This window comes from Plasmodium gonderi (genome assembly GCF_002157705.1).
Source record: "Plasmodium gonderi DNA, contig: Chr10, whole genome shotgun sequence".
NCBI classification, from domain to species: Eukaryota; Apicomplexa; class Aconoidasida; order Haemosporida; family Plasmodiidae; genus Plasmodium; species Plasmodium gonderi.
This window is the reverse complement of record NW_021628935.1, coordinates 904,898-922,702: the sequence shown is the minus strand read 5'-3', so window position 1 is coordinate 922,702 and position 17,805 is coordinate 904,898. Positions and strand designations below refer to the sequence as shown.

General features: G+C 33.5%; 1 protein-coding gene across 1 annotated transcript in view; it reads left to right on the top strand.

The window, feature by feature from the left end:
* PGO_102000 (RNA pseudouridylate synthase) overlaps positions 1-17,267 on the top strand; it is a gene marked incomplete at both ends in the record, with an annotated part of 34,873 nt that extends 17,606 nt beyond the window's left edge. The window contains one exon of the mRNA XM_028688230.1: positions 115-17,267. Within this exon, the coding sequence (XP_028544031.1) occupies positions 115-17,267 (17,153 nt within the window). The remainder of the gene's footprint in view (positions 1-114) is intronic.
* Positions 17,268-17,805: the final 538 nt, after the last annotated feature.

Sequence of the window (17,805 nt, the reverse complement as noted above, 5' to 3'; positions counted from 1 at the left end):
ATCGTCTTCCCATTTTTTGTTGCCACGTATTGTTATTACACGCTGACCTTCTTCACCGCTTCCTTCTGATCCTCATTTTTTTTCAATTTCCATTTTTTTGTCTCACATGTACAGGAATGATAATATGCTACTCGAAACTGCTTCTGCAAGATTACATCCTTAACTGGTTCATCCCCAAAATCAAGGAACGCAAATTAATAAAAGAAAATGTCGAAATAAAACTTGAAGAAATAAACGTATACGAAGAGTCCGAGTTGTATTGTTTAGAAAAAATCAGGAAATTCTCATGCAGCATAAAGAAATTGCTTAAAAAGTATAATAACACCATAGTTATACAATTTAAAAAAAATCATAACATGAACAATGTTCATATAAAATGCATAGAATATCCAAAGTTAAACAAAACAAATTTCTGCTCCAGTTGTAGAAGTAATTACATATGCTTATGCGAAAAAATTCAAAAAGAAGAGTTAAGAAAAAAAATGAATTATATAAAAGAGCAGGAAAAATTGATTAGTACTATTAGAAATAATTCCGAAATGAATCTTGCGCATCTTATAGGAGAAGACATGAATCGAAAAAAAAATGTAACCCCACACGCACGTAGTAGTGATAATTCTCAAAAGATTGTGCAACAAGACAGATTAGGAAGTAGTGGAGGGGTTATTAGAGCTATAAATGGTGCTTCTTCTACTGGTGCTTCTGCTGGTGCTTCTACTGGCACTGCTTCTGGCACTGCTTCTGGCACTGCTACAGGAAAGGAGGGAACCATGGCAACAGATGAATTCGACTGGAATGATGAATTAATGCAAAAACTGTACCAAAATAAGGATCTAATGAACGAATTAAGTGTGCTGGAGAATTCCTATCGATCAACGAATAGCTCAGTGTTGTCTGTTTCGAGTGATAACATTTCCAACTTCTCAGGGGATGATAACCGTATTTTAGATGAAATGGAAAATACCACCATTATATTTAACAATGCATTATATGAAGATGAAGATATATTGTGTAATGAAAAAAAAATTTTGGATAAAAATTCTGGAGAATATCATCATCATAATCATCATCCGTATATAAATTCTATTGACAGGTTTAAAGGAAAAAAAGAAAAGGATAGTATTATTACCCATGCTTCTGGAACAGTATGTGGCACTACTTGTAGAAATAGTGTATATGGAACTAGCTCGAGTGATACATCTATCCATTTGAACGTGCATAAAAATAACGGGAAAAATGATATTGAAGAAGTTCTATTAATCGAATTTGACAAATTAAGCAAAGAACATGTTAAGAATGTGTATAATATACAAAAATGTTTCGAAAAGAACACAGAAAATGTATATAACAAAATAATGAATGAATTATCCAAAAAAAAGGAAGTAAATAAGAAATTAAAAGGAGAAGAGGAGAAGAATACTAGCAAAGAAAATGCAAAAGCTGCAGAAGTTGGTGGAACTTCACGAAGTTCTAACTTGAATAATGAAAACAAATTAAAAAATAAAACAGATGATGGAAAGGAAAAAAAAGTACGTAACATTGATTCCCAACATGTACATAATACCCAAAGTGCTCAACACAAATCAATTCAATCGTCGAAACTAGAAGTGAATAATGAATCAAAGACATTCATCGAATCTGTATCAAAGAAATCGGAGCAGAGAAATGCTAAAAAGGTGAATCCATCAGATTCTTCGTTTCAAATGGATAACAATAGCAAACGTTCGCTTACAACTTCTAAAATGGGTGACATTTCACATCCACAGAAGGAAAAGAACGAGGTTGGGAAGAGCAAAGGGGATGGTGGTAAAAGGGATAATAATAGCAACAATAGTAGCAACAATAGTAGCAACAACAATAGCAACAACAATAGCAACAACAATAGCAACAACAATAGCAACAGTAATAGCAACAATAACAGTAGTAAGGACCCGCATGATAATGGCAATGTGGATAATTTGAGCCGGAAGAAAAACGAGAAGATCCAACAAAAAAAAACCAATATAAAAGACATTGCACATGACGCTGAGGCACAGACAGAAATGGAAAAGACGGGACAAGCCGATGAACAACATAGCATAAAAAAGGGTACCCAAAATCAGAAGAAAAATGAAAATAAAAATGGCAAAAAGAAAGGACAACGAGGAAGTGGTCACATCAAGGTAGTAGAGAGTACTTCCATTAAGGAAAATGGAAAAATGCCACAAAAATCAGAAATGAATAATAGCGAAAAGAATGCAGGAAAGCAAAGCGGAATTGGAAACAAGAACCGGAATGAAGTAGAAGCAGGAGTAGAAGCAGGGGTAGAAGCAGGAGTAGAAGCAGGAGTAGAAGCAGGAGTAGAAGCAGGGGTAGAAGCAGGAGTAGAAGCAGGAGTAGAAGCAGGCCTAGAAGGGGATAAGAAAAAGGAGAGAATAAAAAAGGTGAACGAAAATAATCAGCAAATTAAAGAAAAAAAGAAGAAAGGAAACAGTCAGATTTATGGTGAGGAGGAAAAAAAGAAGACCAGCGTGGAGGAAGGGTCAAAACAAGTGGATTCCAAAAAGGAGGAACCGAAAAAGGGCGAATCACCAATTAAAGATCCTCAGAATATTGAGGCACAAAACAATGAAGATGTTATTAACAACTATTTTTGTAAAAATATTACAGATCAAATTGACAAAAAGGACAAGATGGAAAGCATCACATCATATTTGTATAATGAACTGATCGAAATAACGAAGAAAAAATTAAAAAAAAATGTAATACGAATGGAAAACTTGCTATCAGAGAACTACTTAACTGTAGGTGAAGAATTCCTCAATGCCATGAACCAATTGATGATTAAGTTATATAACAAGTTTGGAACAGAGGAAAATTCGAAAAGATATGTATCAACTGGTGGTGTTAGTATAAGTACCACATCTAGTGCTATGAAAATAAGCAAAGGAGGAGGAGCAGCACCTAACGCATTAACAATATCACACAGCAAGCACATCGAAAATGATAAACACGGAATGACTATTTTGAATGAATTGAACAGAGGAGAAGGAAATGAAATGAATCCATCAACCAAGTTCAATCTGTACGATAATGAAAATTTGATAAAATTCATAAACATGTTAAAGAGAAAAATTATTTATAAAATTCTCTTTCCAGATAATCCAAGTGACAAAAGCAAAGCAAGAAATAAAAAAAATATTAAAAAAAAAAAGCAAGTGGACATTAAGTACATATATGATATATTCAAAAGGGAGTACACATTTTATGATAAAATATTAATACTAATACAACACATATTAGATATAAATATAAGAACAAACATTTTCTTATTTGTATACCTCTTTGCTGGTAATTATTTTTCTCTTCTTGATTTAGATTATATTCTTAACAACATTATTTACTTCAATGATTATGTTTACTATAATAAGGTAAATTTTGAGGAAGCGCAATTCTTACGACTTGAAAGCCATGGCTCTGTTAGTGTAACGACAGAATCGGTAGCAGAAGCAGGAGGAGGAGGAAGAAGAAGAGCTCTAGTTCCAGATAATCTAGTGGGTAATTCACGCCTGATAGATGTAACGAAGGGAAGAAATGATGAAGAAAAAGTAAAACAATTACAGCAGACAAATTCCAATATTAGAATTCCTAATGGAAATGTAAAGACTGAATTGGTCGCTGATGTAGATAATAATAATAATAGTGTGCAAACTGGTAGGAAGGGAAAGAAAAAGAAGAGAAAAAATGCAGGAAACAATGGAATATTAGAAGATGCTGAAGGTGACGAAGAAGAACAGGAGGATGATGAAGAAGAAGAAGAAGAAGAGGAAGAAGAGGAAGACTTGGATGAAGATGGAGAGAAAAAGAAAAAAAAAAAAAATATTCAAGATGATACAGGTGAAGAAGATGTACTAGTCAATATAAACATTAGTAAAATAATTTATATATTAATTCTTATTAGCAATAAGAAAATTTTAAATGAATTGATGGAACATAAATCATCTTTAAAACATATTAACGCAAATTATTTAATCGAAATGAATAAAAAATACTATCAGCAGTTAAACGCTGAATATGTACAAATAATGAAAGAAAGCTACTTAAAAGACTTGACTGAAAATTATGAAAAGGATATTGGCTTTTTTGAAAATCTCAGTATTGATGAGTTTGTAAGCAAGGACTCATTATTATCACTCATGGTTCGAACATCATCAATTGGTGGTGTGGGTCAGACAGTAGCAGTAGGAGCACGAGGTGCAGGCAAAGAAAAATTTGGAAAAAACGAAGAAGATGCATGTCGCACCAAAATGCAAAGGCATCATGTCGATAAGAAAAAATACGACGTTGGAGAAAGCAAAAAAGAAATATTAACAGATATAGAATTGACGACAATAGCAGCAATGAATGAAAACGATCCAATGCATGAAAGTGCCTTGAAGAGATATATAAATATGCACAATATTATTAAATTTAAGCTAAATTTTAACATTGCAGTAAAGAAAATTAATTGCTTAAAAGAGTGTGCACCATCATCTGCCTCTTCTTTCTATTCGTTAGTATTCAAATATAACAGTGATTTGATAAATGAAATGCACAATCGTAGCAATTCCCCGACGACATCAGCACAGAAGCGTTTCCATCTTAATTACATTGGTGCTTATGAATCAAGAAACAGTGAACAAAACAATGAACAAAACAATGAACAAAACAATGAACAAAACAATGAACGAAACAATGAACGAAACAGTGAAAGAAACAATGAAAGAAACAATGAACGAAATAGTGAACAGTTGACGTGTGCTGCACCGATTCATGATTCTCTAATTTCGAATGCTCTTATTAGTAATAGCAAAGACCTCAAGGTGAGTCCCATTGATATTGGAAAAATGAAAGAAATATACGATACTTTTGTGGCACATAATGGAAAAACAAACATTATAAAAGATATATACGTTAGAAATGTCGAAATTAATCATCTACTCATGAATACATACATGGATAAGACGAACTGTTTGAATTTGTACCCAACAAGCGCTACTGGTATGTCTAAAAATATTCTTAGCAGTACTAAGAAATGCCATCATGCAGAAAAACTAGATACAGTAATAACAAATTCTAAAGATTTAAAAGTAAATATTACAAAAGTGGTAGGATTAACAAATGATGATTCTCAGAGTGAGAATACAATCGGAGGAATCAGTAATATCTACGATAAAAGAGGAGTAGCTGGGGGAAATTTGCTGAAGAATTCCTATCCCTTGTTATATGATCAATCTCCATCTAGAAAAAATAGTGGAAGTGTGAAAAATTCAGCGACACAAATTGAGGCAACAATAACAACTGTAGGTAATGCACCCATCACAGCGACTACAACTATTAAAGGAAAAAAATCTGGAATGATAGAGAGTGTGAAAAATATTACTTTAAGCACAAACCAAATGGATGTTCAAATGGAAGATGGAAAATTAAGAGATATATCAATGAATGTTAAGGGTGGCAAAGGAGGAGGAGTAGGAGCTGCGACGCAAATTATAGTAGGAGGACATATTATAACAATGAAGGATGGTACAAATGTTTGTATGAACAATGATAACGATCTAAATAATACTTCTTCGATTTTAACAAACGCAGGAAATATTGGTAATGGCTCGGGGGTCGTAACTGGAGGAGGTAGTAGTATGCAGGGCATAAATAACAACAGTGGCAAATATACAAAGAAAAATAAATTTAAAAGAATATACAATAAAGACATTCCATATATATGCAATGAAGGGAAAACCTGGATGGTCATTTACAAACCTGCTTACTATCATTGTTCAGCTTATACATCACATAATAGATATAACTTCTTAGTGAATATTAATAAATATAGTGATTATTTTTACAATATTTTGGAGAAAATCTGTATAAAGTGTAAGATAAAAACAAAATTTATGTGTGTTCCTTGTAAGGACATGGAGAATATATGTAACAAGTGTGAAAATATAGTTGCAAAATTTTGTAAGAAATGTAATTTATTAATTAAAAAAAACCGAGATGTATTAAAAATTATTAACAGCATATCGTTAAACGATGTTATATATAGTGGTAGAGTTGAATCATTTCATTTATATATGATGAAATCTTTTCCACATTTGGAGACTGTAAAAAAATGGCATAAATTGGAATGTGGATTATGTCACCGAATTGATTTGGAAACATCAGGAAGTTTAATTATTGCAAAAACAAAGGATGCACGAGATTTTCTATTTGATCAATTTAGAAAGAGAAATGTATATAAAGAATATATACTACTCTGTCATGGAAGAATTAAAAAGAAAAAAGGGTTTATTAATAAATCTATTCAAACGCATGAATATAATAACTTCCATAGTAAAAGTCACTTTAGTCTGGTTGTAAAAACTGGTGGTACGGATGCATATACAGAATATAATTGTGTCAAAATTTTTAAACTTAAGAGACACATTGAGGATATTGTTAAGGAAATATTAGATGGAAAATACAACTGTAATAGTACAGTTAAGAAAGACATAAACAAAGAAATATATTGCAATGATTATTATAAATTTTTGGATGAAGCTAAAAAGAACACTGTTAATATTGCACATAGATATTTTGTCCTGAAGAAAGTTCCCAACTCCCGCAGACCTACAGAAAAAAATTACACATCTACCAACCGAAATGTGTGCAACATGGGTAGTCTTTATGGAACTGCCCAGTATGATCCACAAGAGCTGAAGCATGATGATACTGCTGATAATGATTATGCTGATAATGGTGATGTAGATAGTGATGATGCTGATAGTGATGATGCTGGTAATGATGAGTACTGCTCCTTCTTACAGAGAAGCAGTTATAACGTAATTATGAACTACCATTCAGATTCGCTTGTTACAGAACGTAGGAAAAAGAAAATGAAAAAAATGAAATCAAAGAAGGTTTCAAAACATAGAAAACAAAGGTATGAAAAGGAGAAAATTAATAACAAATGTAAAGAAGAACAAGTACAAGAGCAACAAGAACAAATGAAGAACATAGAAAGCGAGGAATACACCTCAGAGGATGACCTCTATGACGATAAACTTTCCAAGAAAGAAATATTATTGAAAAAGTTAAATATGTCAAAACTGAACAATAATAAAAAGTATGAGAACAGACATGGATACCCTGCTATCAAAAGAAATGTATGTCATCACCTCTGTTTTAGATGCAATTCCATAGCAGAAGAATATTTTTATACAGATCCTAAAGAAATAGAAAATTACACAAAAGAGTTTACCCTTTGTAATGTTAAAATTCATACTGGTAGAACACATCAAATACGTGTTCATATGAGACATATAGGTCATCCATTGGTATCAGATAAGAAGTACCTCAACCCCTCACTAAGTAATCTAGATAAATATTGGTGCTTTAGAATGTTTTTACACTCCGTCATCTTAGAATTCAACAATCCGGATTACTATTTTTATAATGTAACGGAAGATTTAAAAAGAAAAAAAAAAACATACTCAACCAGTGTTACTACCACTAATGCTGGCAGTGCTGCTAGTGGTAGCAATAACAACCTCGTATTTAAAATTCCAGACAGAACTGTCAAGGCAATATGCCCACTAGCATCCGATTTGCAAACTGTACTAGACAGTGAATTGGAAGTAGCAGATAATTTGGAAGATGAAAATAGCTACATCAATAGAATTCTTAAAATGAACATTAATGATAAAAGAAATCAGGCTATGAAAAATGCAAAGTCCTTTGCCTGCGAAGAAACAAGCAAAATGGACACGGCCAAAACACAAGAAACAAAAATTGCACATGCACGGGCAGAAAGTGCACCTAATGGAAGGGTGGCAAAACATGAACTTGTTAATGAAGTGAAAGATGCAAATGATCGTAAAGACATGAAAATTGCAAAGGATGGTAAAGACGTGAAAGGTGCAAAGGATGGTAAAGACGTGAAAGATGCAAAGGATGGTAAAGACGTTAATGACTCAAGGGAACAGCTGGGTGGCGAGGCGAAAGAAGAATACAATGAATGTGATGATAGAGATGAGTATGATGACCTTGAGGATCTAGATGAACTTGGAGAATTAGATGATGAAGAAGAGGAAGATGACATATCAGATGACACCGTGGAGGATGTAGAGGATGATGACGAGGATGCTGATGAAGATGCTGATGAAGATGCAGAGGACGATGCAGAGGAAGAGGACGAGTATATTGATGATAACAGGGAATCTGAAGACGTTGATGCAGATGATGATGAGGAGGAAGAGCGAAGAGAAGGAGAGTGCACAAGTTATGCCCAAGGAGGTGTTAGAATAAAAGGAGGAAAATTTTCACAGGATGGTCTATATGTATACAACAAGAACATGGAAAGTGCTCATGAAAGTGTAGAGACTCCAATGAGCCAAGGAGCTAATGAATATATGTCACCCAAAAAAAGAGGAGTTAAAAGAGAAGAAAGTGAACAGAAACAGCAGGAGCAGCAGGGGCAGGCAGACTCATCGCCAAATAATAAGATGAACCCAGCGAATAAACCTAAAAGCAGTAAAGAAAAAAGAAAATTCGCCTCCGCTGGAGCAGGTACAAGTATGGATGAGACATCGATCTTAGATTCGGATAAAGAATGGAATAAAAAAACAGAAAAAGAGGTTGGAGGAAAGCGACGAATTAGTGATCCGTTGTTATTGTGCATGAATAAAACACTGTTCAAATTTCATCATAACGAGTTTTTCCACATGAATAATATTGCATCTAGCGTAGAAATTAAGGATAGAACAAATTACAACAATGATGAAAATATTAGATCCATGGCAGCAGAAGAAGGGAAGAAAAATGATGTTCACAAAAGAAAGGATGAAGAAATATATGGAAAGCTAAGCACAGATTTTATCTTTCTAGTGAGAGAAACTAAACTTGTAATCGATAATATTATACGAAGTAGTTTTATTTATAAGGTATATTTTTATTTTTCAAAATTGAGAAAAACCTTATTTTATATTTTGAGTGCTTTTGGAAAGGAATCATTGATAAAGAAAAAAAAGAACTACGTTGAGATAAATTTAACGCAGGAAATGTTTAAACATGTAAGCGCACACATGGATAGAAGAGTCCCAGTGAAATTTCTGTATGAATTAATCAATTGCTTTTCCTATCTATTCAAGAAGAATTTACACGTGAAAAAACATAACGGAGATATCATTGTATATGCTTTGAAGAAGCACTTGAAATTTGTACAAGTCGGGGTAAATACGTCGACCAGAACTGTTAGCTCGCCAATCATTGATTCAAAACCCCGTGATAATAGCGATGCACAAGGAGTGAAGGACACACAAGGAGCGAAGGACACACAAGGAGCGAAGGACACACAAGGAGCGAAGGACACACAAAGAGCGAAGGACACACAAAGAGCGAAGGACACACAAGGAGAGAAGGACGCACAAAGAGCGAAGGACGCACAAAGAGCGAAGGACGCACAAGGAATTGCACTTTCACATTTCCACAACATTTTATACAACCTGAACTATGCTCTGAATCAACAAGGAATTAATACGTGCCAAAAATTGAGAACTCAAATACTGGGGAGTACAAAAAGTGTATACCTGAAAATAACGAACATATTTACAATAATTATGAAGAATTTGAATGCACAAATATATCTTAGAGATGATTTTGAAATTATGAATTTTATAAAAAATAAAAAAATGTTCAAGTTGAATACCATTGAACAGTTTTTCTTATTATATAAATTTTATGAAGAAAAAGAAGAACTAACTGATCGTAAATTATTATCAAAAAAAAAAAACAATGTGAAGACAAAAATGAGGAATAAGGAAATAGAAAGTGATATTATGAAGCAAATCAAAAAAATATTTTTTAAAGTTCATAAGCGAGAGATGGAAGTGATGCAAAATATGGAAGTGATGCAAAATATGGAAGTGATGCAAAATATGGAAGTGATGCAAGATATGAAAGTGATGCAAGATATGAAAGTGATGCAAGATATGAAAGTGATGCAAGATATGAAAGTGATGCAAGATATGAAAGTGATGCAAGATATGAAAGTGACGCAAGATATGGAAGTGACGCAAGCGATGCAAGAGAAAAGAAACTTTGGAAACATTTTTTTTAAAGCGAATAAAAAGGAGTACCAGGATTATCACCCCAGAAATAATGATGTTGATGACAATGGCGATGCGTTGTATTATCCCCATGAGAGAAGAGAAATCTTACACTTTGAAAAAACAGATGAACACAACGAAATTATTAGGAGTCTAAAGGAACAAGAAAATAAAGAAGAAAATGATCAAGTCATAGTTAGAAGTATTGTCGATGGCTATAGAAGAAGGGGGTTTGGCATCATGGAAGAAGAGGAAGATGAACAACGAGAAGGAGGAGTAATCCATATGGATCGTGATTCTCATGGGAGTGGGAGGCGTGGAATTTTCCAGAATAGAGATAAATCCAGTGCATTAACAGAAAATGTTGATTACTTTGGCCATGTGGGAAATGTGGAAGGCATAGAAAATTTACACAAGGTGGAATTGGAGAAGTTGGAATTGGAGAAGTTGGAATTGGAGAAGTTAGAATTGGAGAAGTTAGAATTGGAGAAGTTAGAATTGGAGAAGTTAGGGAAATTACAGAAACTACAGAATATGCAAAAGGTGCAAAATTTACACAACCAGGAGAACCTGAAAAACATAAATAGAACTAGAAACATAAAAAATCAGATGCAAGGTATGGAGTACCTTTTACGCATGGAGGCAGAAAGAACCGCGATGTATGACAATAACATTTCCCTCTTTGATGATGAGAATAAAAGAGCTAATGAGATTTTGAAAATGAGTAGTTTCAGCAGAATTATTAGCAGCAGCAATAATTTACCCTTGGAAACGCGCAGCGCGCACAGTAATTACCTGCACACATCTATCGATTCTATGAAAAACAAATTCGAAATGTTGAAAAACATGGATGAAGAAACCGTGAGAGAAGTCCAGAAGCTGGTATTTATGGGCAGGGAAAAGAACATGAATGTTGCGTTGCATTTAGCTCTAAATAAGCACCTTGACAAGAATAGCAGCAATAATATTATTATTAGTGGTAATAACAACAATGCTACTATGGCAACTACTATTGGCACCAGTACAAACAATAATGATAACAATCTCTTGCATGAAGAACTACTAACGAACAGGCACCTGTTAACATATTCGAACAGCATACAATCGAGTGGTTTAATGAGCAAGATCTACCCTAATCAAAGAAGAATCTCCTTTATAGATGCAACAGATGGAGGAAAAAATGAGAGAGAAAATAAAACAACATTCTTTAACTTTGGTGAAAACAGGAATATGTTTACGAGTGGAGGAGGAGGGGGATCAAGTAAACATGTCCCTTTCATGGATAATATTAATAGCAATAGTCATAGTAATAGCAATAACAATAGTAATAGCAATAGTAATAGCAATAGTAATGGCAATAGTAATAGCAATAGTAACAGGAAAGTTATGCCCAGGGAATTTCTGGTTGGAGAAGGAAAATTTGGCATAAACGACAATATCAATGGTATGCGTGAAATGGACATAATGAATCGAAGAGGACGCATGAACAATGCCATGCAGATGTGTCAGAAGGAAGAGAATGGAGTGGAAGTGAATGTTGTGGAAGAGAATGTTGTGGAAGAGAATGCAATGGAAGAGGAAGAAAACGAGTACAAGAAATTCATCAAAGAGATAGAAAATATCAAAATGGAGACTAGAAAATGCATAGAGAATTATGAAAAAGAAATGATAGAAATAAAAAAACGAAAAAATGAAATAAAATATATTAAAGAAACAAAAAGAGATGAAGAAATAAATCAAAAATTTGCAGATGTGAATGTATCAAATTTTTCCCTACTGTTATTGAACGCATTCCAAGTATATGGATTAAATATGGTGATAAAACTGTTAGTGTATGAAAATGAAATGATCATTCCACAATTTAATGAAATTAAAAAAACAGATGAAACAACGACAAATATTGAATTTTTTATTAACCTATCTGTTGATAAAATATTTGATTATTTATTATTAAAAAATATTATAAGTAATAATAATATAAAAAAATTAAAAGAAAAATTCATACAAGGACAAAGTACTTTTGAAGCTGTTAAAAAAGATGCCAATAATCTCATTAAGGAAAATATAAAGGAACATAATTTTATTTACATTTTATGGAAAAACAATTCTCCAGTTTATGATATATATGAAAGAAAACAAATTATTTATAATTTTCTAATCATTATCATCGATAAAATCATTCAAAGATACATCATTAATGAATATATCATGATTAGACGAAATGATATTTATGAAAATATGCTTAGAGTTCTCAATCAAAGTGCAGAAATTCTTAACAATAAAGAAAAACCACATTCAACTTTACACTTTTCGGATAATCTCAGCAGTAGTAGTAATATCTTAGATTATGGTTATGTTCGAGAAGGCGGAGGCCTATACAACAATTTTGAAAAATGTGAAACAACCAAAATTGGAAAAGGAATATTTAACTCAGAAAATTTTGTTCCGGGATCTGCAATGGCAACTGATTTTAGTGATACACTTGGGGCAAATAACAACACACGTAATAGTGGTGCATTAACTCATAGGAGGATGGCGAAGGGTTGTTACCAAAACAATATTTCCACTTTCATGAACTTGGATCAAGAAAGACGAAACAATATATTTGAACAAAGCAACATTATGAAAGAAGAACGTGGTAATTACACAGATGTGCAATATCCACTCATCCCACAAGAAGATCACATGAAAGGAGGAATACTAGAAAATGGAAACCTTTACACCACCAGTTTCAACAAGTTCCACGATATGTATGGTAAGTTGAATTACACCAACGATGCAGTACCTGTAGGTGATATAGATAGCTCTAATGTCATGCCCAGTGTAAACCATGTTGGAGATATGAACGCGGATGCTAGTATGGACATTCTTGGCAGCATAAACAAGCTGAACATCCAACGGAGCGGAAGAAATCTTCCCCTCTTTGAGAAAAACAGAATACTGAAAAATAGATCATACAACGAGAACAACGCCGTGCAGATGAAGAACAAGCATATGAACGAAATATATGGAATCCAAAATTACAAAAGCAATTCATTCAGCACGAATAATCTGAATGTTCATCAACAACTTCTACCCATTAATCAGTTGGGATCAGTAGATGATGTTAATACACACACGAGTGGCCAAAGTGGTGGAGGAGGAGGAGGTCATACTAATACCAATGTGCATCTCAACTGTAATTATGAGCATGAGGAATCTCCGAACCTTTTAAAAATTTCTCCATCAAGCGAGAACATATCAAGAGATCTTAACATAAGTAGTGGTACCAGTATGAACAAAGGCTATTATAATAATATCGATTATTTTGATAAGATATACTGGAACAGCAGCAAAACACGCATTTGCTATCTTGACATGGAGAAAAAGAGTGCACAAAAGAAAAGTGAAAATGAAGAAGAAGAAGTACAACAACAACAACAACAGCAGCAACAGAAGCAACAGAAGCAGCAACAAAAACAAGCCATGGCGTCATCTCCATCCAACTACCCAAACAGCAACAATATCAATAGCACAGCTGCTAATGTATATGTGCGAAATAACCAAAGTGTGAAAACCAATAATTTTTCCTTTTTAGAGGATTTTAAAGCCTCCATACAACATTTTATAAATAATAAAAATGATAAGGAAAGCTTTGAAAAAGAAAAAGAAAATGAGAAAGAAAATGAGAAGGAAAAAGAGAAGGAAAAAGAGAAGGAAAATAGAAAACTGCTCCTTGAACAGCAGCAGCGTAAGAGGATGCAGATAAATGAATGTAGTAGTAATGTTGACGAAAATGAAAAAAGCAAAAAAATGAACTTTTATGACAATTTTATGAATTTTTCTTCTTCATATGATAACAAAATTGGAAATATGATCCTGCCGAATGAAGGAAAAATTGAATTCACAAATGTTTTGCAAAACATAGGTTGTGAGGATGAGGAGGAGGAGAAGAAGAAGGAGGGAAAGGATGGCGAAGATAGTAATTATGACAGGAGAAAACAGAAAAATAGAGAGAAAAAAAAGAAAAAGGAATATAATCATGATGATATCCATGCGGATGACAATGCAGTATCTCTGGCTAACAACACGAGCTCTTTCCAGAAAAACTTTGGAAACACCACTCCGGAAATATTTTACAACAACTTGAGCAGAATGAAGGATGAAAAGAACGATCCTGCGATTGCTATGAACGATCCTGCGATTGCTATGAACGAAGCTGCAGTTGCTATGAACGATGCTCCAATTTACAATGTCGAATGTGTAAATAAAAATAGAAATGTGAGTCCCAGCTGCAGCAGCAGTAACAATAGTAGAACGAGTTCCCCAGTTATAGAGAATGCCAATATGAATAATATATATAGCAGCAAAACAAAAGGAAATTTTGAAAACAAATATCATGCATTGTATAACAACATGGCAGATAATTTTATGCACCACAACATTGAGATAAATAAGAAGAATATTATGATGCATTATGAGTGTAAGGAAATATTTAACAACACAACACCAAACATGAACCGCATGGAAAGCAACAAACGAAGAGTTCACGATTTTTTCATGAACAGTAATAGCTGTGTGTCTAATTTTATGAACGAACCCAACTGTCCTCCACCCCCACCACCCTCATCTTCATCTTCTACTTACAACATCAACATGAGTACAAAGAGTGCTAACATTAATAGTATCAGCTGTGGTAGTGGCAATAACAATAAGAGTAACAATAATAACAACAGTAACAGCAATAGTTTAACCCATTTGGAAAAAAATGCACAAGACACTGATACAGGAAAAACAACAAATGCATTGCTCTTTAAGAAGTTGACTAGCTTCGGGCAATTGAGTGGCGATATTTGTACATACCCTGATTTTTCAATGAGAGAAGATATGTCTGTTGCACACTATCCTGTCGACAACACCATTGGAGGAGGAAGGAGGGAGGGGACTAGCATGTCAGATCTGAAGTTTCAAAATGTATTCAAGAACAAGAATTTTGCATGCACCACGGCAGAAGCAGCAGCTGGAGCAGCTATAGCAGCAGATCAAGCTAAAAGTATGAGCGAATCAAACATCATAAGTATGATAGAAGAACTTAATGGCAAAAATTCTTATAATCGAAAGAATAACATCGGCCCAGGCACCATTGGAATTGACAACATTGGCATAGACAACATAGGTAGTGGAAGCGATGATCACTCGAGGGATTCCTTTTTCTTAGGAACTAATGGAATAATGATGAATATGAATAATTCAGGTAGAAGAGCTGTTGTTGAGCCCAAATATAACATGGTGAAAATGGACAGCAGCAGCATGGACGTTGAATCACACGATAATGGAAAGGTTGGAAGTGAGAACATGAATGTTTACCCCACCGTGTACTACAAAAATCAGTATGACAACAAGCTGAATTCGGTGTTTTTCAAAAAATACCACAACACAAATTCATTTTTCAACATTGAGGAGAGAAAAGAAGAGATGAGAAAAATGAACACGAACATTAATATGAACTTTATTGGAAGTAGTAACCCAATTGACAGCAATCGCAGGGGAAATGGAAACAGCTTGCATGAGCTAATGAACAGCACGAATAGTCCTGGAGAACGCAAAAAAGAGATGATTTTTTTAAACAATACATATGAAATAAACTCAAGTTACGCTGGAAACACAAATAGTGAAATTACAAGAAGTAACTTTTCAAATTCGTCTCACACAGCCATGAGAAATTTCTCCAAAGATCATGAAACAGCATATAACAGTGGTGCTGGTGTGAATCGTCCCGGCAGCAGTAACATGCTGATGGAGCACACCAACTCGATGAGTTCTAACTACTTTAATAAGGTGTATGCAAATATAGATTTGGCTAATAAGTTTAAAGAGTTCGATGAAAGGCAGCAAAATTTAATTTACAATTTAATTAAACAAAGGAATGAACAGTTAGGTAGTAGTAGTAGTAGTAGTTGTTGTAGCAATAATAATAATAACAAAGGTAGTGGAGGTGCTAACTGCAGTAATAACGAGAATAAGAATGTGGACATTAAAAGTTATATCATGAGTAAAAACAGTGTTGGGAATGGAAACTTCACAGCATCAGAAAATAGAGAAAAAAAAAACATAGACGAAAAAAAGCAGATGAACACGATGAATGGAGGAGGAGGTTATAATAATCACATCCCATGTTATAGAAACGTGTCGCTAAGTAGGAGCAGTGAAATGGAAAATGACATTGACAAGATGGAAAACAGAATAAAACAAGAATATTTAAGACTGAGCAATGTTATTTCGAAGAATCCCGTTTTTACTGAAGTGAATAACACTACTCGTAATGTTAGTTATAACGATGACAATGATGACAATGATGACAATGATGACAATGATGACAATGATGATAATGATGACAATAATAATAATAATAGTGAAAGTAAATATGACAATCACTACAACAATAACAATCATTGCAGTGACATTAAGAATAGTACAAACATGAACGTGGACAATAGTGCTTTATCACTGTACTTGAACAATAGACATAAAATATATAACTCACGAGAGAACGCCATGTCACCAGAGGACCCTCAAAGCAGTAGTAATAACAGTCTTAATATTCACACCCTTCGTTACATAGATGAAGGTCTATTGGTTAATCAAGTTGATGAGAATTACAATCAATGTAATGACAATAGCCATAGTAGCAGAAGTGGTAGTAGTAATAGTCGCATAAGTAGAAGTAGTAATTGTAGATTCTACCCTACAGCAATGCAGCGCAAAGCAGAAAGAGGAATAAACAGAAGTGCAAGTAGTGGTAGGAGGAAGGGGGAGGAATTTACAAATGTAGCTCCAAATAATACCATCGCACGCACACTCATTGATGACAATTCAATCAAAGCAAAGGGAAATATAAGAATAACAAATGATAGTAGTAGTAATAGTCATTATGCAGGATCCATTCGCTCCAAAAAACCGAACACCAGTGCCGACAAGCATAAGAAACCAAGTGAGAATATAACGACAGGAAACATTGTTGGAATTAAGAGTAGCGCTGCTAAGAGCAGCCGTTGCAAGAGCGCAGGTGGTGGTAAGAGTAGAGGTGGTAAGAGTAGTGGTGGTAAGAACAGTGGGAGTAAGAATAGTGGGGGTAAGAACCGTGGTGCAGACAAGGGTAATAATAATGAGAACATCATGGGCTGAAAAAAAATAATAAAAGGACCAAGTGAGACAAAGGATGCAAGATCTAATATATCTATATATATATATATAGGAAAGCAATTGGGATGTATGAATCGAGCAGTTATAAAAATAGTCAACAGTTCCATTATGCCACCTTGTCATGATATTGATATACATGTACGTGTGTGCTTATATCATGCGATAGGATTTTAATGAAGGAAAAAACATCCTTTCAGTATTATTATATGGGTGCGAAATGTGTCAAGCGGTGGGAACGAGCAAGGGGAAAAATAAAAAAAAATGAAATAAACAAATAAAAAAATGAAATAAATAAAAATAAACAAATAAAAAAATGAAATAAATAAAAATAAATAAAAAAAAAAATAAATAAAAAAAAAAAATAAACAAATAAAAAAATGAAATAAATAAAAATAAATAAAAAAAAAAAAAAAAAAAAAAAAAAAAAAAAAAAAAAAAAAAAAAAAAAAAAAAAAAAAAAAAAAAAAAAAAAAAAAAAAAAAAAAAAAAAAAAAAAAAAAAAAAAAAAAAAAAAAAAAAA